Source organism: Arvicola amphibius, chromosome 4, assembly GCF_903992535.2.
Source record: "Arvicola amphibius chromosome 4, mArvAmp1.2, whole genome shotgun sequence".
NCBI lineage: Eukaryota > Metazoa > Chordata > Mammalia > Rodentia > Cricetidae > Arvicola > Arvicola amphibius.
Genome location: NC_052050.1, coordinates 60862431 through 60888789, shown reverse-complemented (window position 1 = coordinate 60888789; position 26359 = coordinate 60862431). Strand labels below are relative to the sequence as shown.

The 26359-nt window shown below is 50.6% G+C and overlaps 1 protein-coding gene across 1 annotated transcript in view; it reads right to left on the bottom strand.

Annotated features, from left to right (window-relative positions):
• Pemt (phosphatidylethanolamine N-methyltransferase) overlaps window positions 1-25483 on the bottom strand; it is a 72846-nt gene extending 47363 nt beyond the window's left edge. The window contains exons 1-2 of the mRNA XM_038327389.2: window positions 25297-25483; window positions 20041-20148 (exon numbers count right to left, since the gene is read on the bottom strand). Coding sequence (XP_038183317.1) covers window positions 20041-20133 — 93 coding nt within the window. The 5' untranslated portion in view covers window positions 20134-20148; window positions 25297-25483. The remainder of the gene's footprint in view (window positions 1-20040; window positions 20149-25296) is intronic.
• Between the last annotated feature and the right edge of the window lie 876 nt (window positions 25484-26359).

Sequence of the window (26359 nt, the reverse complement as noted above, 5' to 3'; positions counted from 1 at the left end):
CATTGTCTTCTGAACAGAGAACATGCTGCTCCCCCAGAGGCCTCTTCGCTCAGCAGGAGCCACGGGTGGGGGTAATAGGCTTGGGTTGGTCCGGGGTAACACTGTGATAGTCTCTAGCTGGAGCAGCCCAGCTCCTTCCTTAGCTCCCAGAATCCCCTGCTACAACCCTCTCTGCAGGGAAACACTTGAGTGTGAAGAGCACCTGTCCAGCTGGAGGTTCAGAAGGCTTTTACGTACTGTATTCTCTGCAGACCTAGTACCCAAGGCCAGAAAGGAGCTAAAGTTACTGCCTCTCAATCCAGGAACAAAGTCAGAAGCAAAGACAAAAAATAGGTACAGAACAGGACCCCTCACAGCTCAGAAGCTTGCACCCCCAGGCCAGGAAAGGAGGCTCAGCTGCCCCTTCTACCCGTCACTTACCTGTCACCAGGCCAGCAGGTAGGAACAGAACATACTCCTAAGGTGGCTAACCTAGGCTAGGCTGTGGACATATAAGACGCACACATTAGGACTCCCGGTCTTCTCACCTGCCTGTGACGCTCCCTGCCGCCTTGGGAAGGCTCTGAGGACTCAAGAGACTGAAGAAGAAAGGGAAACACTCATGGGTACCCATCATCAACAACCATGTGGGTCCCCTGGTAGAATGCTGGTCCCTTTGGTTCAGAGAAACACCTCAGATGAAATTACAGGCCAGCCCTCACTCTGGGACACCAATGTCCTTTCAGCACACTGAGGAGCCTCATGTCCACCCGACTTCCAGTACCAGACTGACCCAGACACCTCCCAGATTCCCATGCACGGCCACCTCCCTGAAGAGCCACTTAAAGAGACATCAGGTCACTCACATCAGGTTCAAATGATACCAGAGAGTCAAGCATAGATAACTCTCCTTGATTCTCCTGCCACCCGCTGCCATCTTGAAAAAGCCATCTCCTGGCCATGACAGGTGAACACACTGCATCTCATAAGCACTTGTCCCTCCCTCCCACCTGGCACACACCCAGGCAGCAGGTGAGGAGCACCAGAGCGAGTGTCTAAAGCAGATTTGAATGTGGGCTTTGGACCTGTGGCCTGGAGGAGTCAGGCAGAAACCAGAGCAGGACCTTGTGGAGCGGACCTTGAGGCTATCAGAGACCAAGTGTCCTCAGCCCCGCCTCCGTTCTCCCCTCTATCTACACTGTTTCTCTCCAAAGAACCTCACACGCAGGAGGCTAGGTTTCAGAGGAAAGGAGGCATCCAGCTTTAGAAGACCTGGGCCTGCCCTCTGGAGCCACAGGCTGTGAAGTCAGACCTTTCATCCATCCGCAAACATGGTGAAGTTGTTGACAGTCCACAAAGGAGCAACAGATGTCAATACACCCCTGTTTATGAATTTCCCAACCACATCCTGCCTGCTTCAGGGAAAGCTGTCAGCTTCAGAGGCATCAATACTACATTTTAAGCACACTCCAACTCCACTAGCAGCTTGCTTCCCCCGGTTCTGGCCACAGTCAAAGCCAGCAGACACGTGCTGTGAGTCTTGGGGCCTCTACCAAAGAGCCCTTGAACTGTAGAGTCTCACCAATAACAGTCAGTGAGGTTTCGCCAGACTTTTTAAAATACATACAACAAAGAGTGAAAGGCCAGGGAGGAAGGGCACAAAGTTTCCATGTGTTCACAGTGCATGCACCCACCCTCAGGACTCACCCTCTCTGAGAGCAGATGACGCCCACATGGGAGCCACAAATGGCAGGCTAGGATCAACTCTAGGCACCAGGATAAGGGAAAAAAAACCTAGGAGTTCAGGGACAAATGGACCTGTGCAGACCATGGACTCCCCAGAGCATGGCCAGGCCCTGGTCAGCTTCACATCCCTAAAACTTCAAGCTGGCCACTGAAACTCAGCACAGCCCACCGCCCAAAAGAAAGGCTTGGAGCAGGTGCCCAAGGCATCAGACTACCTAGCCATGCTAAGGGCTAATCCCATCTCCTGCTGGCTCCCTGTGTGCCTCTAAACACTTGCAGGGACTCTGAAGCAGCCTGTCTCTCCTAGCAGAAGCCAGATGAGTCCCACAAAGCAGGGGAAGTTGAGAAGGCGAGGGGCACACTTTGGCTGGCCAGAAAGACTCTACAGCAGGTCCTCTGGTGCTAATGGGGAACCAGATGCACAGGGACAGCCCAGTGGCACTGTGGCAGTACCACGGGCTCTCATCTTCAAGATGAGAAGAGCGGGATAGGGAGAGAGCAAGACCACAGATCCTGAAGACCAGGGGTTCAAGGGAGGCATAATTTACCTCTAATGCCCAAGCCCTCCCCTACCTTCCCTAGCCCCTTTCCTTCCATACTTCTACCCTTGCAGTCACAGAAGCCCCTTCCTGACCTCTAAGTAGCCTGCTGCAGGCCCAGGCTACCTGCCCAGCTCCATTCCACCTAAGACACAGCCAGCTAGAGCCATGCTGCTTTCCCAGCTTCCCTAAGTGGGTCAAGCACAAGCCCAACCAGTTATCTTACACTAGGCTCTGAAACTTTTGTTTCTTGGTCCCACGGTTTATTATAAAAAGCGAGGAGCCGACAAAAGCACACGCATTAAACAGGAGGGAAACGGAAATGAGACATGGAAGATAAAACGCTGGGGCCCACAGAGCTAGGCAAGAGGTTGGCCAGATAGCTGGCAGCTTCACAGGCTCATCTTGCTTTGAACTCAGTGGCCAGGGAGGCCAATCAGCAGACTCCCCAGATAGGCTGACTTCCTGTTCATGTCTGATATCCACAACTCCTACCAGAACGGTGTTTTCCATGGGGAAATGTCCAGGAAATGGGCACTGGATGAGCAAAACCATGAGCCAGACTCAGACTGCACACACATTCCCAGCTGTACAGAATGCGGAAGGCCAGCCTGTGGGACAGAGCAAGACTGCCTAGACAAGTAAACCACAGTAAGACACAGCTAGAGAATGTCAGAGGGAGAACAATGGACGCACACAAGTCTTCACAGGGAGCTAAAGGAGACAGGGCAGGACAGCACGCAGCAACAGGTAACATCTTAGAGAAAGTTCTGGCTACCCGACTGTGGAATGGCAAGGTGAGCTAAGAGCCAGCCCTGCTCCTCCAGAGGGTTTGCAGGGAAAATGGTACCTCAGATGGCAAGAGAGGGCCAAAAACCAGCCAAGGGATCAGCCAGGTTGGCCAATCAACAGAGATGGAACAGTTCCTGGTGGACAGGGCCAGGAACCAGAGGCCCAAAATGATTGGCACTGTAGTCGGCTTCCTGCTGGGAGACAAGTAGAGCAATAGGAGGCGCTGGCTAGACTGGAGGATGAGCACGAGAATGAATTGGTACCCAGCTGGACAAAAAGCAAAAGTGACTTCTTACCCTCCTGGCCCTTGCATCCTTCACACAACAGGATAAAGCACCCCTCAAAAACAGTAACCTATGTGTCTCGCCCTTGGCACAAATAATCTGATTCTTAACACCAAACAAACACCCAGGTAGAATCATCTGAGGAAGAAATGAGGCCCTGAAAAGGCAGAGAACTTCCCCAAATATATACAGAAAATCAGCAACAGATGCTGTCCCAAATGCCTGCCCAGTCTACCAGAGCCCACAGCCCTACCTGCTACTACATGGGGCCCAGAAGGCTGGGAGGAAGACCAGAAAGAAGAGGCCACAGAACTCACAGTGGAAGAGGGAAATCAACACAAATGTCAGTGCTGGTGACCAAGTGGACCCATGAGGGAAAGTGCCACAGAGCCAAGGTGCAGTGCAGTGACTGGTGGAGTCTCACGGTGCCTATGACTCCCATACAACCAGCCAGCTGTGTCGACACTGTTCCCACATCAATGATGGGTGCAAGGCAGCACCTGGCTCCTCCACCCACTACATCCATGCAGCTCCACCTTGCCCTTCCCTGCACGCTGCCCATAACTGCCTTCCAACCCAGCCTGGCGTGTGTCAGATGCGACAAGGAAGTGCTCAGACCCCTTCGGTACTTTTTTGTCCATGTTCTCCCCCACTTCCCTGCCCTCCCTCTGAACCCTTATTTGCTCTTACTTGTTCTCAGGGCCCCGAGGTCCCATGGGATCATTAGGACCCATGTACCCAGGTCACCTTTACTGAGTGTCTTAGGGTTTCTGTTGCTGTGAAAAGGCACTGTGACCATGGCAACTCTCACAAAGAAAACATTTCACTGAAGTGGAGGCTTACAGTTTCAGAGGTCCCGTCCATTACTGTCATGATGGGGAGCATGGCAGCATGCAGGCAGACGTGGAGCCAGCCACATCTTGACCAAAAGGCAAAAGGAAGTCAACTGACTGTCAAGCTGAGGGAAGCTTGAAAAAGTCTGCCCCCACGGTGACAACAAGGCCACACCTCCTAATAGTGCCACGCTCTTTTGGGGCCATTTTCTTTCAAACCAGCACACTAGGCACCAGTGGAACAGGGCAAACGATGTTCACAGCTGCCCCTGCCAAGCCGGAGCCTGCCCAGCACCGTCCTGAGTACTCACCTCGGGGTGTTATCTCATTACCTTTCACTACAGGCTAGACAGGGTGTTGGGTAGCTGTTTCCTCCAAAATTAAAACCTTCCATCTTGGAGGGACACCCCTTCACTCCTAAGACAAAGGATGTGCTGGGAGGTGAAACAATGGATTTTAAGACAGGATGTTTCCAGGGAGGTGAGTCAGCAAGATGTTCCGAAAGGAGGTGAAGCATTCCACCCTGTAAGGAAGATCCTCAAGCTCAGGAAGTCCTTCAAACTGACCAGCCTTGCTAGGCCACTCCTTCTCTGTGTGGATACATAAGGATTGCTAAGAGATACCCTCAGACAAGCTGGGGGTTTTAGAAGAGGCTCAGACCAGCAGAGCTTCCGGGAAGAGCCAGGAGAAGCTGAAAAACCTAAAAGGAACAGCGACTAGCCAGACTGCTTGAAAAACTCTCAGACCACCTAAGCTGCCTAGGAAGGATGCTCTCTACCTGCTGAGCCGCCTGCAGGCTGTGCAGTGTGCTCCAGGTTCCCGGCTTTCAGGAGCTGTCTCTCATGCTGCGGTGAGCTTGATGATGCAGCTGTCTTTGAGTTATTTCTGCTCCTTCACCCATATTCTTGTAAGCAACCCCAAGAAAATGTACTGGTTCACCAAGTTGGGTGTTAGGGGTACCAGTGCTGTAGAACATTGTAGAACATTGGCACGGTACTTTGATCTGTCATCAGTTCCCTCTCTAGTGTGAGCAGCTATATGTTCATACCTCCCCAGGAATGATGTCACACAATACAGGGATTGGGAGAGCTTCCACTGATGCTGGTTCACTGGGAAGGAAACCGAGGCACAGTTCCCAGGATCCAGCTCCAGCCTTGCTGGCAGCTACTCAGCAAACAACACCCAAGACCCATGAGTAGGTCACAGGGTGGGTGCCCGGTGAGCGCACTCTATAGAAGTCTGTATGGATCCTACAAGCAAGAGGACGGGCCAGTCCTGGGGAAACCAGAGAGCTGCCAACCGTGAGAGAGAGGCCAGAGGCAAGAAGAGAGAGCTCGGCACACAACTGCAATGCAGGTCTGGGCGCCCTTCTCACCAAGACCTTCTTTGTCTTGCAGCAACATGCCAGGCCGCTCCCCCCACCCCTACTTACAGATGAGAAAACTCCAGGCTCTGAGAAGCCAGGAGTCCTGCCCAGGCCCACGTACTAAGATGCAGGAGGGGAACAATAGGCCTGAGTGTGCTCAGAGGCCCAGTGAAGCGGAAAGACAGGACTATGCCAAGTGGCTAAGGGTGGCCAGGAGAGATGGCAGGCTGGAAGACACAGAAGTCATCACTTCCACATGACCACCTTTCGAGGCTGTCCCATGTGCAGTCCTGCCCACAGGAAGACCTACAGGTACTCAAAACATTGACACAGGCAAGCACATACCAGCCCAGAAATAAAACCTCGTAGAAATCCTTATAGGACCGCAGGGCACGTGTGGCCCCACCCAGGCTCTGACAGGTATTGGTGACAGCAGGGCCTAGTACTCAGCATATCTGGGCCAGGCCAGGCCACGCTGCCACCCCAGGCCATGTCCCTACCCTTCTTCAGCACGGCACACCACATCTCAGATTGTACGGGAGTGCATGCCGCACTGTGGCTGAGGATATTAATAAGGGCAGGTAGAGAACAGCAGAAGGCAGGACCAGTTCCAACTAGTGTGGGTGACCCAGGCCTGTCAAGGAACTTCTCTGACCCTATATGTGAGCTGCACCTTCTGGAGGCAGCCCACATAATAGGTTATATCCTAATATAAAAGAAGGATGGGTTTTTTTGCAAGCTTGTCCCCATGATCACTGGCAAGTTTATCTATTCTGCTGCTACGGCATTACTCACTATTGGAACCAACCTTACTGGGGACTCCAACATAGACTTGAGACCAGCAGCTCCCAAGAATCTCCCAGGCCTCTAGCACCATACTGGGACAGCTGAGACATCCAGTCTTGTGGACTGAACAACCAGACTCCTGGCCTCTCCAGTGTGAGGCAGCTGTTGTTTGACTACCTGGATCACATCCTGTAAGCCAGTCTAATAAATCCCCTTAAATATATATATATATATATTCATTCTATCAGTTTTGTCCCTTGAGAATATGCCAGGGAAACAAAGGGGGTCATTATAGTGTAAGTATCATGACAGCATTGTGGTTGTCGGGGGTGGGGAGCCACTGATCCCATCCTTCCCTGTTGTACTGGTTAGGTTTTGTCAACACAAATAAGCCACTAAAAAGAGGGAGCCTCAACTAAGGAAATGCCACCATCAGACTGGCCTATGGGAATGTCTGTGGGACATTTTCTTGATAATGATTAATGTAGGAGGGCCCAGCCCACTGTGGGCGGTGCTACACTTAGGCTGGTAGTCCTGGATTGTATAAGAAAGGCAGCTAAACAAAGCTTAGGGAACAAGCCAGTGGGTAGCATTCCTCCATGGAGCAAGCCAGTGAGTAGCATTCCTCCACGGTCTCTGCTTCAGTCCTGCCTAGAGCTCCTGCTATGGCCTCCCTCAATGACTGACCGTGACCCGTATGCTGTAGGAGCTACTTCCGCAGCACCTATAAGCAAAATAATCCCTTTCCTCCCCAAATTGCTTTTGGTCAGTGTTTATCACAGCACTAGAAACCTAACTAGGATATCCATCTATGTAGCTGCTTTGCCCCACTCCCTTCCAGGCTGAGACCCCTAGACACTACCATTATTAGGGCTTTTGGTGGTTTGAATAGTCATGGCCCTCGTAGGCTCAGTTATTTGAATGCCTGGCCCATAGGGTGTGGCATTATTAGGAGGTGTGGCCAGTAGGAGGTGTACTCCTGTTGAAATAGGTGCCTCTTGGTCAGAGTAAGTCAGGTGAGAGGGTGGAGGGATGGAGGAGTTAGGGGAATGGGGTGGGGAAATGGGGGAGTGGAGGGGTAGGCTTTGAGGTCTCAGAAGCTCAAGTCTGGCCAGTGAATCTCAGTCTTCCTTCTGCTTCGTGCAGACCAAGATGTAGAACTCTCAGCTCCTTCTCCAGCACCATGTCTGTCTGCATGCTGCCATGTTTACCGCCATGACAATAATGGACTAAACCTCTGAACTGTAAGCCAGCCCCCAATTAAACGTCTTCCTTTATAAGACGGTGTGTTGGCACATGCCTTTAATTCAAGCACTCTGAAGACAGAGGCAGGAGGATCTCTGGGTTTGAGTCCAGCCCAGTTTGCAGAGTGAGTTCCAGGACAGCCAGAGCTACATACAGAAAAACCTGTCTTGAAAACAAACAAACAAACAAACAAACAGTAGATGGGTCTGCAGAAAGCACTCCCTCGCTATACCCTCTACTTCTCGTACTTCACCACCACTGAGTACCGCTGTCTGGAGGACCAGCCTCCAGCAGTGCAGGGCTCAAAGGGAACCCACAGAGTCCGCACAGACTGTGACTATTTTATGGGGCGGGGGGGGGGGAGAGACACTCCACACTCTCTTGATGGTTTCCTTCAGACCTTTTCTTTATTCTTCCTTTGAATTCGCTATTCTTCTTTTTTTTTTCTGAGACAGGGTTTCTCCGTAGCTTTGGGCCTGTCCTGGAACTAGCTCTTGTAGACCAGGCTGCCCTCGAACTCACAGAGATCCGCCTGCCTTTGCCTCCTGAGTACTGGGATTAAAGGCGTGTGCCACCACCACCCAGCCACATTCTCTATTCTTTATTTTCCTGGTGATTTCCTTTTCTCATTCCTGATGTTTTCCTTCTAACTCCTTCTAATTCTGTCTTTATTCGTTCCCTTACAGCTTATACACCCCAGCAAAATCTTTCAGGCAGTATAAAAATTACAATGTGGTTGCATTCTATTTTTCAAGCGAATGATTAGAATGAATACAAATAAAAACCAGCATGTTTTCCATATCCCTTACATGATTAAACATTTTACATATTACAGGTGAAAAACACATCATCCCAAGAACCCGCATACACTCATACCCAAGCAACTTGTTATAGATTAACATTGTGTAAGCAAACAAGATACTCTATTACTGGCAGGCTGCGTTTTGCAGTTACAAAGAAAGGATCGATCGCTTTATTACTTATCTTGAAAGGGAATCTTATAAGGGATTACAAATCTAAACTTTTATATATGAAAAAGAATCACTCAGCTCTACTTTACACCATTAGGGTGCATACCCACTCATCAATAGTATTTTGTTTTGTTTTGTTTTGTTTTTTGTATCAGGAGATTGAGGGCAGAAATGTGTATAAGGAATTAATCATCACCTTTGGTCATCAACCAATCCTAGCAAGAAAGGTTCATCAGTTAATGATAATTGGGCTGCTTTGTTCTTGTTCCCTGACCTTAAGAGTTCCTCATTCAAATACGTGCCTTTCTAAAACTTCAGATTGCCTTCTTGGGTTTTCACCTCAAAGTTATTTGGCAAAAACATGTAGTCTAACTTTAAGTTATTTTCAAAGTTTTGTTTCAGTTATGATGCACTCCGAAACCTGTGAACACATCTCCTGATATGAAGGTTAAAAGAATTTAAGCAAGTTGGGCTACTGGGACTCAACTGTTTTTCTTAATGATTAACCTGAGTCACAATCTATACAGCTCCTCAATAGAAACTCATATGTTCTATCTGTGAGACACTTCCTTGTACATATTTTTATCATCAAAACTCTATTTAAGGTAACATTATTGTTATCAATTAAACAATACAACTTAAGAAGAAATCATCTTCACACTAATCAACAGGTAAAATGTCCAGTAGAATGGGATGTTTCCATGAGATAAACACACCACATTACAGGCAGTGGGGATCTCCCCACATCCATTCACACCATGCCAGATACCAGAGAAAGAGGGCAGCAGCAAACATGGAAAGACACAGCAGAAACAAAAGACATTGTGAAATCTGTGGTCTCAGAGCCTTTCCTTTCTGAGATTCATCCATCAGGGATTCACCTCCTGGTGGACTGATACCCTGAAGTCAGCTGCCATCTGCTGCTCCTCTGACATGACCACCGGCAATTTGAGATGGCATCCAATGTCAACTCTCAACCTCCACCTGCACATGCACACACATGCACACGCATGAAGAAAAACTACCACAAGATTCAGCAAACCCACCAGTATTCATATAGTCAAAGGCAATGGCACCAGCACAGCCGAGCGATACCTGCCTCTCGTGTTCATTTATGCACTGCTCACATCAGTGAATGACGACTGGATGAACAAGGAAATGAGGCATATAACACTAGTCAACCACGCAAAGAAGAACGAACTCCGGGCTGAGAAGACAGCTTAGTTGATAAAATGTTTGCCAAAGAAGCATGAGAAAGTAAACTGAATACCCAGAACGAGAGAGAGAGAGAGACAGAGAGAGAGAGAGAGAGAGAGAGAGAGAGAGAGAATGAATATATGGTGGTACATTGTTATCCCTGAGCTGGGGAGGCAGAAATGAGCAGATCCCTTGGGCTCACTGGCCACTCCAACTCAGTATAGCCTACTTGGTGAACTCCAGGCTAATGAAAGAACTTGTCTGAAAAAAAACCTGGATGGTTCCTGAAGAACACCCAAGGTTCGTCTCTAACACACACACACACACACACACACACACACACACACATGAATGGAACCCTCTTGTTGACAGGAAAATGGGTATAGCTGAAGGATATTACACTAGGTGGAATAAGCATGGTTGTACTCACGTGGAAGCTAAAGCAGATACAGTCGGAGAAGAGGAGGGCGGGAGAAAGAGGAGAAAACACAGATGAAACGGGAGGGCAGAGAAGGACCACCTAAGGTAAAGAATTCTCTTTTACAACAGTTTGTCTCAAGTTTGGAAAGAAGCAGAGAGAGGTGGAAGGCTCTCACCACAAAGCAATGATAAATGCTTACAAAGACTGAAGTGTTGCTTAAACCTGGCATGATCAGTGCACACTGCAGACACAGATGGATCTGTCACTCTGCTCAACAAACATGTTCAGTTCTGCCAGCCCAACAGAAGACCCAAGAATGGAGTGAAGTGAAGGAACGGCCAGCTAGCTCTAGGCCTGCAAGGGCCATGGTCGTACCCCATGGATCACCAAAAGAATCTTGTAGGGTCCCCTGGGGTAGTTGCAAGGCCCTTTTACAGGTGGAGAAAGAAAGTCTGTGTGCTCTCAGTAGAGTAGAAGCTGATCACTCTCGGCTCTACTCTTCCCCGGGGCCACGACAGGCTCACTCTCCAGGAAGGAGGGCAACCTTGATCCATCTGTCCTTTCCAATTCTAGACTCAGCCCTGGTGTCTGTGGAGGGCTCCAATCCTTCCCTGAGCTTTCGGGAACTCAGCCTGGGAGAAAGCAATCCACATTTAGCATTAACAGTTCCCGTGGCCAGGGCTCAGCTCCACAATGGGCAGGAAAACCTTAAAGGAGCCATGTTTACTAAGGGCTAGAATCAGGGATCTCAATGAAGAGAGGAAGGGTAATCAAGCAAGGACATGGTGGAAATTCCTTTAGGGAGAATGGATAGAACGTCCAAAGGCCCAGAGTCATGTAGAGACTTATCTGTCTGTAGAATGGTGATAAGTCAAGTGGCCAGGGCTCCGGAAGACGTCACAGGAGGAGTGCCCCTTTGGAGGTACATCTGGGTCATGAATGTACCTCCCAGACCATGCTACAGCAGCCAGGGTCTCTAAAGGTCAGACGCTCAGATGTGGCTCAGTGGAGAAACGCCAGCAGTTAAACCCCTGGGTTCACTCTTCAGAGAAGGAACAGGAAGAAGGAGGGGGAGAGGGAAAGAGGAGAGGAGAAGAGAGAAGGGAAGGAGGCATTGCAGGAAAACAGCCTGGTCTGCCAGGGATACAGATAAACAGTCAAGGACTAAGACCACATTTCCTGTGTCCCTGAGCTCATCTATATCAAACCACACGGTCAAGAATCCTATCCTTCAACTTTCAGGTATATTGATATCATCCATGCTTTGCTGTAGGATAGCCTTGAAACAACAAACTATTCAAATACACCAAAATAGCCAGTATCAAAGTAATTATGGAGGGAAGATGTCTTCTGCCCCACCCAGATAGCATACTCTAAGTGAAGCCAGGGCCTAGCCATGGCACGAACTGCTACTGGGACAACCCTCACTTAGCAAGTTTGCCCAGCCTTCCTTCCTTTTATTCTTTGCTGTGTGTCTCTATGCCATCCTGGCAGAGACTGTGAGCTCACCCTCTGTGAGACGCTGTGCCTGGACACTTCACCCCAGGTTGCTGGGGCGCTGAGTTCTAAAGCAGCCCTGGTGCTAGAGCCACCAGCACAGCTGCATGGGTGGGTGGGGTCAGTGGGGAGACTAGGCTGCTGCTTCCAGCTATACACACATCTCCTGCCAGCTCAGAAGAGCTTACACACTCAAATGCCCTGAGACATCCCGCACTTCAGCCAACATTGAGGGGCAAATGGTATGGCCGCGTCACTGCTAATGGAAGCGGTCATCCTCAGCCCAGCCTGAGGCTGGGCCTATGTTGGTTCTGGAGGAAGGCATCATGAGTACAGCTGAGACAGAACCAGGGGAGACTGAGGAGTGCTATGGTGCATCAGGTGGCATCAGTCCAAAAGAGATTAGTGGCTGGCTGGTGTGAGCCTGGTGCAACCACAACCAATGTCTGCCCCATGAGCCAGTTGGCTCTGCTCAAAGAAACGCTTCAGCTGCTTTAAGCTGTAGCACTAGCCAGGCCCACCTCGAGTTCATGGCAAGGAAAGACCATATGCTGATCCCCGAGCTCCAGCTCTGATCCTAGTGGGTACAAGGTCATGTCCCATGTGCCAGCTCTAAACCAGATGGAACAAGAATCCCAAACTGCACATCGATGTCCCTGTCCTGACTCCAGGTGAATGAGACACCTGTCACTCATATACGCAACTCTCACTAGCCTGCAGGAAACAACCAGAATTTGAGGCCAGCAAGCAGGCTCATCCCCTAGGGGAACCAAAGCCCTCTCACCCACTCACTTCTCAACCCCCTCAAGTTTCCCCCATCACCCAATCCTCCTCTTCTAGAAAGTCCACATGGGCCATCTTCCACCTGCCTCAAGACGCACCATCTGATCTACCAACCCTCAGGCCTGACCTGGCGCTTGCTGAGCTGTCTCCTGAGGCTCTGGAAGCTGTGTGATGAGTACATCTGTCTATCCTGTTTCTCCTCTGGTAGCCAAGCTTACCTACCCAGCCAAGTGCTCACTCCAGGAGAGCAGGGTAAGATGATAAGACAATCCACCATAGTTCAGGCCTGGGTAAAACGCAGGTTTCCACAGTTAGATGAGACCTCAGTGCATATACCTCACGAGACCAATGGAGTCAGCAAGGGCAGCACCAGACTACAAAGCTAGGCTGCCCCCACAGGATGCATAGGGTAAGCTTCTCTGGCACCTGAGAGGCTCCTCACAGGGAAAGAAAAGAGGGAGAGTGAAACTCATAATGGTTGGTTGCTTCAACGTTGCAAAATGAGACTTTGGGTGATTGCTCAGGTATCTAATTGTCTCTGTCATATATTGCTCGCTTTGGAAGCTACTTGATTGTACTTCCTGCCTGCTCAAGTAATATTATCTCCCTTCTCAGGCCTTTGACAGGGTTGAAGATTAGATAGTCATAGTTACCGTTCTCTTATGATCTAGCCAAGCCATTTCCTATACAAGACTTAGACTCCATAGGATAGAATGTTTATTAAAACATTTAGCATATGTTCCTTGCTTAATATTGTTTATGCTGATTGTAATTCTAATCTTATACTTAATATCTGTTCCTAGTGTATATTGTTTTGTATTGGGTTTAGAACTCTCTTACTTAAACAAAAGAGGGAGGTGCTGTGGGAGCTCCTTCCGCTCCTTCCGCTCCTTCAGCCAATAGCCTTTAAGATACCAGCCCACTTGGGTGTGGTCTCTTTTGCTTTAAAAAGCAGCGGTAGGCATGCACTAGCTCTCTTGCTTCTGGCTCCACTTCTGGCTACTAGACTCCTTTTCTGGTCGTGCAGAGGGCTGTTGTCTAAGACGGTGATCTGTAAGTTTTTCCCTTTAAATAAATAACCCTTTTATTAATCAAAAGGGAAGAAAAGAAAAGAAAAGAAAAGAAAAGAAAAGAAAAGAAAAGAAAAGAGGGAGAGCAGGCTGGGATGAAAACAGAAGAGTGATAATAGAAGAAAGGCACTGAGGGACAGAGGGGCCAGGGCCCTTGCTGGCCACCACCAGAACAAAGCACACCCTTACCACACCCTGTGATCCACTCCAGTTCTAAGGAACTTCATCTCTGTCACCTCCCTCAAGCCTGACTATCACCTCTTCCCCCTCCCCCTCACCTCCTCCCCCTTGACTGTCACCTCCTCCCCCTACCTTCACCCCCTCCCTCACCCTCTCCTCCTTCCTCCCCTCACTTCCTCCCCCTTGACTGTCACCTCCTCCCCCTACCTTCACTCCTCCCTCACCCTCTCCTCCTCCCCCACTGTCACTGTCTCCCTCACTGTCACTTCTTCCTCCGTTTTGACTTCCATTTTCCTTACTGTCACCTGTCTCCTGCCTTTCCTTCTGCCATTCTCTCCTCTTCTTCCTTGGGGCTCAGGGAAGCCAGGCCTCTAGCCCACAGTGCCACCTACTGTCCAGCGGCCCTAAACTTCTTCCAAGGCACCTGTGCCATCAGGCCCAGGCCCAGGATGCAAATATCCTGCTGTGTACAGCACAGAGAGTTCTTCCCAAGTCCTGAAAACGGGAAAGACCTTTCTCAAACTAGCTCCCCAGACACAGCGACCATTGTCTCGAGCCGCTGGGAGGCCTCTGGAGTACAGATAGCCACCTCCCGAGCTTCAAATGGTATCTGCCTGCAGCTGGACTTACTCTGCGGTGGTTGTGAAGCCTGGTGGCCTCTGGGTAGCTGGTCTAAGCAACACTTCCTCAGAAAGGTCAGGGTATGCCCCTCCCCCTTTGGGGAAGGACAACAGCTCACTGACCTCAGGGAGTGGCTGGATCTACAGCAACAAGACTACGTGGAAGGGACCTGTGAGAGCTCTGCCCTGCCATACCACTTGTCCTGACCAGGGTCTTTATATTATTATTATTATTATTATTATTATTATTATTATTATTATTATTATTATTATTACAGCATCTCATTGTGTACCTCAGACTGTCCTGCAACTCACTCTGTAGACCAGGCTGATCTTCTTGAACTCACAGAGATCAACCTGCCTATGCCTCCCAAGTGCTGGGAATTAAGGCATGCGCCACTATATCCAGTTATAAGATTTTGTTTCATTTTTAATTTCATTTTTTTTAATGTGCACATTTGTTTGTGTGAGGGTATCAGATCCCCTGGAACTGGAGTTACAGACAGTTGTAAGTTGCCATGTGGGTGCTGGGAATTGAACCCACATCCTCTGAAAGAACAGCCAGTGCTCTTAACCATTGAGCTCTCTCTCTAGCCCCCTGAAAAGGGTCTTAACAGCAGTCCGTCCCCCCTCACTCCAGATCCAGGGCCCTGAGATGAACTATTTCAGGACCAGACTCTATGATCCATCACAGTCGGCCCTAGTGTCCAAACAGGCTGTCTCCGCTGGCTGCTGCCTGTTGTTGGCAATCTGTTCCATCTGGCCAAGGATACCAAAGCTTGTGTGACATTTCCCCAAGTAAACAGTCCAAGCTCAAGGCCATCTTTGGGGTCCAGGCTCTGGCTTTCCAGGGCTCTGACCAAGAAAGCGTGGCCACTGGAGCTTGAATGGAGCCACCTACCCCATCACCCTGGGACCTGTCATAGACCCTGTAATGAGTGCTTTACTTCCCAGGTTTGCCAGAGGGAACAAGTGTGCACAAGTGTATCGGATGGATACAGAATGTATTCACTGGATGCCATCATCACAGAAGGCAAGTGATAAGCCAGCACATGTTCATGAAAACATCAGCACTCCTCGAGCACTGACTATGCAAGGCTCACCAGAGCACTGAAGGAGACAGGGGCTGGACCCCTCAGATGCAGGCCACAGCAGCTGCTACCCAGAACACTGTGGGGCAGGTTGGACAATGTGGAAAAGCAAGCACTTTGGAGCACTCTGGGATACAAAAAGGAGCAGTGTGCTAGCAGCCACACTAAGATATGCATGAGCTACAGGGGGGGGTGTTCAGACTACTGGGGCTACTGTCCACTGTGTTCCTGACCTCAGCTGGGCAGGGGCTAGGGTTGTTGATCACGCTACAGTGGACTCTGTAGCTGACCCCAAATATCTGCAATCTAGAGTCAGAAAAGGTGGGTCGAGAGGGGGAAGGATCAGGGAGGTGAGCTGACAAAGGTCACCACAGACCACAGAGACAAAAGTCTTCTAGAAACCCTAGAAAAGCAGGGACCATACATCTAGTAAGGACCCAGGGTAACCAAGAATGCAGGTAAAAAGACTCTTGATACAAAAACCCCTAGCCAGGCTAAGAACTGTACTTCTGCCCTCCCTGTCAGTAATCCTGAGTCTGTGACACCCACCAGCTTAGAAGCTAGAGCAGCGCAAGTGCCTGCAACAGACCCAGGTCTGACGTCACACGATGACTTCTACCGATGGCTGTAGTTGGTGAAGACAGACCCTGGTGTCCAAGCAGGAGATGGTGGTCAGGCCTCCCTCTGATACCTCCCCTACAGGACAGGGAAAGAAGAGTACATTGAGAAAACCTTGGCCCAGCTCCCTTGGGTCCTAAAGGCACCCAGATGGGTTGCAGACACTGGGCTTTTAGACCTCTGAGCAGAGTCTGGGTCACAGAAAGCCATACCTCACAGTGAGGCCCCTTGAGAGCATCTTGGCCCCTTCCTCCCTGCCCGGCCACAGTTTTCATGACCTTGACACTTCTTGCTGTTCCCAAACAGCCTCCACTCTGGTACAGAGGGACCTCCGTGCATATCTGCCAGCTTCAAAAATATGAGGGGTTGGAGAAACACGTCCAGTGACAGAAGAACACCAAGAAGGCAGCGAGGAATCAGAAAAGCTGGCCCCCAGGAAAGGAAGACTCTGGTGAGAAAGTCCCCAGAGACCCAAGCAGAAAGGGGCTGGGAAGGCCTCATCTGGGCTGAACACAAGAGAGCTCCTAGAGGCCTCAAGAACAAGGGTCGCCAAGGGAAGAGGAAGCAAATCAGCTGTGAAGAAGCGAGGAAAAAGTATGCAGAGGCCGAGGTGAGAGGGGGGACAGAGGGTTGAGATGGGTGTGGACCAGGAAGGATGGCTCCACCTGTCCAATGCTGCAACCCAAAGTAGCTCCACCCAGCCCAAGGCTGCCAACGTACTTCCTCCAGCTAAAGCCCAGGAGTTGGATGACAAACCCAAGAGCCAACCTGAGTCCCCGGGCTCAGCCCAGGACAGCCACTCTACAACCGTAGGCACAGACCCACACTCAGCCTCTGCTGGCTTCAACACTTGGTCCCCACATGGTAGTGCTGCTTGGGAAGCCTACGCGAACCAGCCATGCTAGAGAAAGTGTCATTTGGGCTGGGCTTTGAGAATTTAGTGTCCCAGCACTTTCAGGTGGCTCCCTCTGGTTTGTGATGTGAGTTCTCGGCTTCTTGCTCCAGCCACTATGCTTGCCCCTTGTTGCCAAGCCTCCCATCACGATGGGCTCTTAGCCCTCTGGAACTATAAGTCAAACAAACTCTGTCTTCTAAAAGTCGCTTTCACTCATGCTGCCTTATCAGAGCAGCAGGCAAGAGACCTATATGGCCTCTCCTGAAGCTCCATGGACATCACGGTCCCTGAGACAAGCCACGTTCATTCTTCACACCTTACCTTCCTCGGCTGCCCAGCTCAGCCAGCTGGCCACACAAGGTCCACAGAACTGGCACGTTGCTGCTACTGCAATCCTGCCAGGCTTTTTCTTGCCCCTTCTCCCACTTCCATGGCCCCAATTCTGCTGCGAGCCACCATCTGGGCCTCTACGCACCCTGGCTGCCTCCCCACTGCCCTCACTATAAAACCAACTCAGGTCCTGCAACTTTTCTCCCAGAAACCCAGGGCCCTCTTATGCAAGTGTTGTTTCAGTCAAAGGCCAGCCCTTCAGACAGACCTCCTCTGACTGCCCTTTCTGTCTCTCCCTCTTACCTGCTTTGTCCCTGAGGGATCAATTATATCTTCACTTCCTCACTGCCCTTCCTAGGAGGCCACTGCACCAGGGCTGAGGCCCATACACTCTTACTGGTACCCTCAATAAGTATCTGAAGAATGAATCTCTTTGATACAGTTTGAACATGACTCCAATGTGTCCACTAAAGTTGACGTGCCAAAGGCTTGGTTTCCAGCATGATGGTGTTCGAATCCTTAAGAAGGGCAAGCGTGAGGTGGTTGACCATGGCAGACCCCTGGCACGGGAGTGGTGCTGGTCTCTGAGGACCGCTCTTTCTCTTATAAAGGGAAGCTACTCACACACACTTGGCCTCTTGTGCATGTGGCCATTTTCCTTTCTGCTTCCTTGTTATACTTTGATGTATCTAGGGGGCCGTTGCCAGGATGCTGGCACCACACTGTTGGGCCAATTAAACATCTTTCTTCCTTCTCTACAGTTCTCAGCACCAGTTATTCTTCTAAAGAAGTGGCTCTCTGCCTTCCTAATGCTGCGACCCTTTAATACAGTTCATGTTGTGGCGACCCCCAACCGTACCATTATTGTCACTGCTACACTGTAACTGTAAGTTTGCTACTGTTATGAATCATAATGTAAATATCTGACATACAAGACATCTGATACGCAACCTCTGTCCAACCCCTAACGGGGTCACAACCCACAGGTTGAGAACCACCGCATTAAAGTAACAGAAAGGGACTAAAACCCTCCTCCAACACATTTCCTAGGGTAAGAACGGTGGCACCTGGCAGCGCCACCTTGCAGAAATGCACATAGCCTGAGCACAGCGAGCCACGCCCAGTGCTGCAGTCAGTACGATACTGCACTACTCTTCCAGCATCCGCGTGCTCACAGCAGCTTCCTGTCCCCACCAAGTTCAGAGCTAGGCTTCCAGCCTCCTGTCCTCCGGCCTCCAGGTGCCATTACAGCTCCTCTGAGCTTCAGCTGAGCCGACCGCAACACTGCCATTTTTCTCATGCTGAACTGACCCTAAAGAGCTCGCTCATTCTTCCACTAATGATTATACATACTTCCAAGGATTAATGCTTTTCAAAATGAGGCAAAAAAGGAACCATTTATATAAGAAATGCATGCACAGATACAGGTCAGTCACTTTTCTCTGAAACTGGGTTGTTCCTATGATCCAAACTCAGCTTCAAAATTAAGTGTGCAAAGACATAGTGCTTCAAGGGTCACTGGAAAATGAACAAAGGGAACTTGGACATCACTAAAAGGATTCCCCAGTACCCATCATGCATTTGGCCAGCTGTTCTCCCTGTGCTGGGAGCCCAGTCCACACTCAGGCAATTGCTAATCAGCCTAGGCCTACCAGCAGCGAGAACACGGGCTCCATCCAGCTATGGAGCCCAGCAGCCTCCTGCAGGGAGTTCTGTGTGCACCACATCTAATGGAGAGTGGGTGAGGACAGCAGAATCTTTAATGCCCTGTACTGGTGTCCTCTGACTCCTTTAAAACAACGGAAACATTCTCTCATGGTTCAAATCAGTATTTGTCCCCTACAGGGTCCTGCAGCCTGGTGTGCTGGCTCCACAGCATCGAGACTCTGCATGCACAGGTGGGACAGAGAGTGCCCAGGGTAAGTGAGGAGTGAATATGGCAAGCTTAGGGCACAAGGCAACCATGTGTGTGGTCTTGCCAGAAGGCCTATCAGGAACCAGTGGCACACTCTAGCGGTACACTCCAAGGTTTCTCAGGAGCAAGGGGAGCCCCCTCCTAAGGCAGGTCCAGTATGCTCAGGAGTGCAGGGACAAAACATTCAGAAGGTGGTGGCTCTGAGCCAAGCATCCCTGCCCCCAACCACCCTGCTATCCTCACCCCAGGTGGAAAAAAAGATCCAAGCCATAAACCAGATGAAAAGAATACAGTGTTCCACCCCAGCACAGCTGAACTGTCAATAGTCGGAACAGTGCGCTGCCGGCAGCAAGCACAGCCTTCTACAGACCAGCTCCAGGGCAATCACAGGGCATCCCAGGCTCTGCCTCAATGAGCACTCAGGCCTCCATTATCTCCTTCTGCTATAATGAACTGGATATCACTGTCTTCAGGTTTTAGTCCCTCTCTTTCATCAGGCAAACCCTCCCAGTGTGGGAACCACTTTCAAAATTTCCTCCAAGAAAAAGTGCTACCATAGAGCAACCCAGGAAAGAGAACGGGAAAGAACCTGGACAGCCCAGGCCATCCAGTGAGCAGGTGGAAGCCCTCCACCATGCAGATGGGACACCCCAGATCACCCTGACATTGACCCAGGGCCTCCACAGAGGCAAGAGACTCCCCTCAGTGTACACTCACTGAGTGCCACCTCGGGAGGGAGAAGGGAAGAGGACAGTGACAGGCATGGGAAGGCAAAGAACAGAGAACCATCTACCCCTCTGTCCATGTGCCTGGCTTGCTGAAAGCAGCAACCCCACCACACCAGGCTCACCAGCTAGCCAGCGCCAGTGCCATGGTACTCACCACATTCCAGAAGAGTGGGTTGAACACAATGGTGAGCACAGCCGCCACAAAGCTGGGCTCTGTGGGGTCCACGTACCCCAGCAGCCAGGTCATAACGAAGAGATCTGCCTGCAAGGACAGAATTGCCATCAGCAGGAGACCTGTCTAGCAACACCCAGGATGCAAAGACCTCTGGGAAAATAGAGGAAGCTTTGGACATCCAAGTCCAGGCAGAGTCACTGCGCCTTGAATCTCGTGAGAGGGAAGATAAAAGGCGGGAAACCAGTCAGCCGTGTCAACTGTCAGAAGGTGCTAGACTAGTGACTGCGGAGGTGTCGTGAGCACCGTATGCAGGATGGCCATGGCTCCCAAGCCAGGCTCCTCAGAAGGAAGTGACACTAACCCTGGACATGATGGAAATCTCAGATGAGGATTCTCTGGAGACCCAAGGAGAGCCCAGGTGGCCAAACACATGGGAAGAGGAACTCAGCCTCAGAAGACAGCAGTAAAAGTTAATGGCCACAGGCCATGGCCACCTCTCCCGGAGTCTCAGGAGGAGCAGTGTGGCTGCAGCTGGGGATGGAGGTGACTCCACACACAGCATGAAAGAGAACGCAGCGGCGCCCCTCCAGTTCACAGTGATGACAACCAGGGGTCCCAGGAGATAGCCCAGGGGGATGGGTATAAACTCAGTGGCAGAGCACTGGCCTAGTATGTACACAGCCTTGGATTCCATCTGCAATAGCACCACCAAAACAAACCACCTACGTGCCCAACCTAGAGAAATAAGACACGGGCCATGTGTGAAGCCCCAACCACAATGGTAAAGATTTGCATCTGTACACAAAGCTCTGCAGGGCTTGACGCCTGGGCCCAGTGTCAGTCCTGAGCTGTGTTATGCATTCGAGGATGCCTGGCAGCCTCCAATGCTGGCTCCCACCCACTGGAGGATGGCAGCTCCTCCCCACTGAGGCAACCAGAGGACGTCTCCATATGTCCCATGGAAACAAACTCTGAGTGGGAGCCTCTGCCCACAGGAGAGGAGAGGAACAGCCAGCCACTTTCGGCACCAGCTCCTTTCTTCAGTCAGGAAGCTCTGGCACTGGGTGGTGCTGCTGGGTCCTTGGGCTCTTTTTCTAAATGTCCTTAATTTCTGTTTTAGGAAGGAAGCTCAAAGGCCCAAAGTGTCGACGATACCAGCGTGTTGTGTTGTCTCCCCACAGGCAGCTGAAATAAAAGTCACACTAAACTGCAAGCAAGGCTTCATCCACCAGGCCTATGGCTTTCCTCAGACTCTGCTCTCACGCATGCTTAGCTGTTTCGTGTCAGGATAGAATGATTTCTTTCAAAGAGTGTTTTCATCCTCCACGCTGGGGCAAGGAGAGGAAATAATGTGTTACATTCGCTAGTCTGCAATCCCCCGCCAGAGTTTGCCCATCCCTGGAGAGAAAGCAGCAACCTCTACCCAGGCTCTTGCTTCACCAAGTAACGGCCTATTGGGAGACTCAGTCCTGCCATGCAGACCACATTGGCCCAGTGTGACTCAAGGGCTACTGGGAAGTCACTAGGCAGTAAAGTCTTCCACTGAGAGCTCTTTGCCCAATCAGGCCACAGTTCTCGCCAGGATATGGAACCAAAGGTGGGCAAAACAGATGCTAAATTCTCAAGCCCAGTGTGCAGCCACCCATATCCACGAGGGATACACCAAGGCCTCTACAGATGCCGAACCTGCAGCTGGCACCACAAACTACAGATACTGTACTGTTGCTGCTCTAATACACATGCATCTCCAATAGAAATTACTTTGTAAACCATCAAGAGGTTTAAAAATAACTACTCATTAACTAGAACCAGAGCTGGCCTTGGTGGTGCACAGCCCTAATCCCAGGACTCAGGAGGCAGAGGCATGCTCATCTCCATGAGCCAGTCTAGTCTAAATAGTGAGTTCCGGGTCAACCAAGTTTACAAGGTGAGAGCCCGTCTCAAAACAAAAACAAAAGCAAGTGAGGGAGAGGAGCAGTGAGACTAAAACAGACTAAATAAGTGCCGTGAACTCTCCTTGGCTCTGCTCACCATCCTGCTGTGGAGACCACAGACACAGGCTACAAGGGGCAAGTGCACTGGTGTAGGAGCGTGCGTGTGAAACACCTCAGTGAGTACACTCGGGTGTCGATAAATGAGTGACTCAGAACCTGCTCAGGAACCCACAGGGAATGAGCCTGAAGGCACAACCTCATCCCAGGCTGCTGGTGGTTCAAGAGCACACAGGCAACACAGCCGGCAAGCTTGCCTTGCAGAGCCCTTGGACAAAGTCCCAGGAAGCCCTAGATGAGATCAGGGCCTCTGGGCACAACCTTGGGCTATAGAGAGTAAGGAAAGATGCTCCCGGAGCACACGTCACTCATGCGAGACAAAGCCACTGGATCAGACCTCAAAATAGACCATGCTGCCTTATTGGAAAAGGAGGGGATTGGAGCTGTGTAGCCCTAAAGTTTCTAGAATCTGAGCCCACTGAGAGAGACATGTATTAAGCATCCATGACCACAAGGGCCAAACCACTCGGGTGGGGGGGGGTGAGCGCTGCAGAAAATAGAGAGAAGAAGGGCAGCTGGCCTAGGCACAAGGGTCCTGACTTTGCCTGACCACTTCCAGAGATTGCTGATGTTAAGTCCCTCAGCTGGACCACATATCCTTACTCAGCAGGAAGTCCTTATATCTCACAACCCCGCCTTTCTATTCTGCATCTCAAGCCCCAGTCAAAAACTTGCATTGCGGGGCTGGAGAGATGGCTCAGAGTTTAAGAGCATTACCTGCTCTTCCAAAGGTCCTGAGTTCAATTCCCAGCAACCACATGGTGGCTCACAACCATCTGTAATGAGGTCTGGTGCCCTCTTCTGGCCTGCAGGCATACACACAGACAGAATATTATATACATAATAAATAAAAATTTTTAAAAAAACTTGCATTGCTTAGGCACCACAGCCCCACACCCCTGTCTCATTGTCTTGTCTGTTCAGTCTTCCTAATCACTCAATCCCCCCTTACCCTCACCACCCTGTGCTCATGGCTCCCGCAGGGCATAGCAAAGGCCTTCTGAGCCCTCTTACATGGCACCTCACATCTGCTGGCACCCTCACTCACACCTCCTCACCTACACTTGGCTTGCTCATCTCATCATGGCACACCAGCAGGTGGGCCCTATACCACCCCACACAGTGGACCATCACAGCCGGCCAGTCCCTCACCTACGACCCATCCTTTCACAAAGGTTCTGTCATGCCAGGAATGCCATCATCCATCCACACACTGTGAACCAACTCCTGCACACCCCCTCAAGCCCCAGGTGGAGCAGTCCCCTATTCCTTACCAAGACACTCTATTGTTTTTCTGGGGTGCAGTCTTTGAGATTATCTAATTATCATCCCTGTCTTGCAACTCTCCTCAAGCTAAGGAGCACGTTTTTATTGATCTTTGTGTCTCCATTTCTGACTGCCGAGGCTGGCAGAAAGTAAATATTTGCTAAGTGAACAGAAGTCCTTGTTTCATCATCAATACAATTTGAAGGCTAATAGTCAACTCCAAGGGGCTCCATGGCTGAGCCACCCTCTGGCCTCCTCCACTCTGGCTTTGGAAAGAGACAAGAAATTGCTAAAGCAGCCCCTGGAGGGAGTTTTGCAAGCAACCAGACAGCTGGACAGACAACATGACTAACAGGCCCCTCCAGACACAGAGGCATGGCTTCTTGTAAGATTGCAAGACTTGAAATCACCAGCTACCCATATACTATGCTTCATAAATATGCATTTCTGCAGGGCTGAAGGATGAATCAATGCTTTTCGAGAGTTGGCAGAGGTGAAATGCCAAGCTGGAGGGAGAGGAGGGACTTCCCAAGGCAGCTTGAAGTCCCCAGGTGGGCTTGTTCTAGGTATGCAGGTTTGGGGTAGAGGAGGGCATGGAGGACAAAGGTGGGCGGGCTAGCAGGCCTGAGGCGCTGGACCTGGCCCGAGGCCCAGCCCCCACATTCCCTTGCAGACTCTACTCCCCTACTTGTCTGCTCCACTGTCTGGCCTCTGTAAAGCTCCCACAGAAGAACCTCCTAGGCCTACAGGTCCTATAAGACCCTATATGTGCTGTGGCATGTGGATACATGCCCACACATATGCAAAATGAATAAAAACAATGTAATTTTTAACCGTGAGCTTAACCATATTATGGGAGCAAGGTGGAGGAGAAGCACCCAGAGGCAGCATTTTGCCCTTACAGTGGGAACCCCCCACACACACTTTCCCCAAGGGCTTTGGGGCAAAAAATGTTCTCACAACATTTAGGAATTGTTAAGAATTCAACTCAGTGTCATTCTCCCGGTGCTGAGCACCATGAAGGAAGCCTGTCCTAGTACATGGTGTCAACGACCAAAAAAATGACAGGCCTGAGAGCATTCCTAGAGCCCATCACCAAGGTCCGGGAACCAAGTCCTGAAAAAAGACATATCTTTAGACCCACCGAAGTTGAGATAACAAAGGCCTAGAGAAACCTGCAGAGCCCAGGCTGTGAGGGCCAGCACCAGCCTTGACCAGTCCAGTCCTTCTGGATCCTGGGCAGAAATGCCACCTGCCTCAGGGGACAAGGAAAAAAGACAGTTTCTGGATCCTGGAACTCCACCATAAGATGGGTGAAGTGGGTAGGGAAGAACATGCTGCTTCCACCTTTGTGGGAGCTTAGACAAAGGAGGGAAACTGAGGCACTCAAAGACTAGTAAACATGGTTGAGCCCAACAAAGACTGGCATCTATCTGTCATTCAGTTAAAGCTATAGGGATCCAAACCAGAATATGGCCACACAGCCAGGTCCCAGTGCCCTGGTCAGCCTGCCTCAGCAGGTGGGGAGTTCACCTGGAAGCCAGGTCACCTTGAGGGTTAGTGTTGCCTGGAGAAGCAGCTGCTGCCTAGGAAGCAATGACTAGGGCTGAACAGAAACCAGAGCAGAACATGCTCCCAGCTCTCCACACCCGAGACACGAGGCCCCCCTCCCAAAACCCCCTTAACACTGGATCGGCCGAAATTCACCCCAAATCCCTCAGACATGAACAGGGGAACCCTGACTCTCCTGCCTAGGCTCTGCCTCCAGCCAGTGCCAGAGGCGCCATCTGGGCCACTTCAGGAAAGGAGAGGGGCCCCTCCCAGTTTCAACCTGCTCCAAACAGGGAAGCCTGACTCTTAAGAAGAGATTTTCTCTCATGGGCACAGGCCTATTGGAGGCTAAAGAGACTCAACCTACCAGAACCAGAAGGCAATGGGAGCTGGGCTCCAAGGACAGCTCAGGTCACCTGTCCCTGGTGATGAACTCAGCTGCAGAACCCCCACAGGCTGGTAGGAGGGAGGTGCATAGCAGCAATTCTACTGCACTGGGGACCTGGCCACACTTCAGAGCAATGTCCTGTTGTTAGGGAATGATTTGCAGGGGGTCAACAGCACCCAGGATGCAAGCCACATTGTGACATCCAAGCAAACAGCAAGAGCACAGGACAGTCAACGTTGCCCTGATCACCTGACAGTAACGGGCCACTCTGTGGCACGTACCATACACATCAAGGATAAAGGGACTGAATGGGGCTGTCTTGGAGAAGGAACAGGATCTTTTATGCCATGGAGAGGACTTCTGTGGTTGTATACCCTCTTCCCAGCTGTCCCAGTGTCTTGGTATTGTCAGCAGATCCAGGAACAGTCCCTTTGCCCTGTAGAGGGGAACCATGTATTGGGACATTTCCATCTAGGTCTATGCCCCAGGAGGAGTAGGTGACACATTTAATATTAATGAATCCCTTCCACCATATTTGCTACACTGAGGCCTGCCTGGATCTGAGGTAGGATCCGGTGAAGGGAGAAGCTCCACCTTCCTCCTGATTCCCACAGAGTTCACAGCAGCCACCAGGACCAATCTGAGGCCAGATTCCCTCACTGAAGTGAGATGACAGGAATGGCCGCCCAAGACTACCCATGCACAGAAGGCAGAGCAGAAGTGAACTACGAGCGTGAAGGTTCAGGTATGCAGGGCTGCTCTGCCGTCAAGCCACTTGGACTCTTTGCCCTGCTAGATCCTAACTACGACAAAAAAAATGTGTCACCTCTCATCTTCTGGAGGAGACCTCTTGAAGGCATATCCTAAAGCAAGAACCAGAAGATGCTGATTCAAAGCTAGCACTGGACAGTGGGGACCATCCTATGATAGGCAGGAGGAAAATATAAGAGAGAAGCAAAAAATCAATCCTATTCTAGTGGGTGGGGAGAAAACAAAACACCAAACCTATAGCCTGTTCTTTGGGGGAAGAAAGCAACAGACC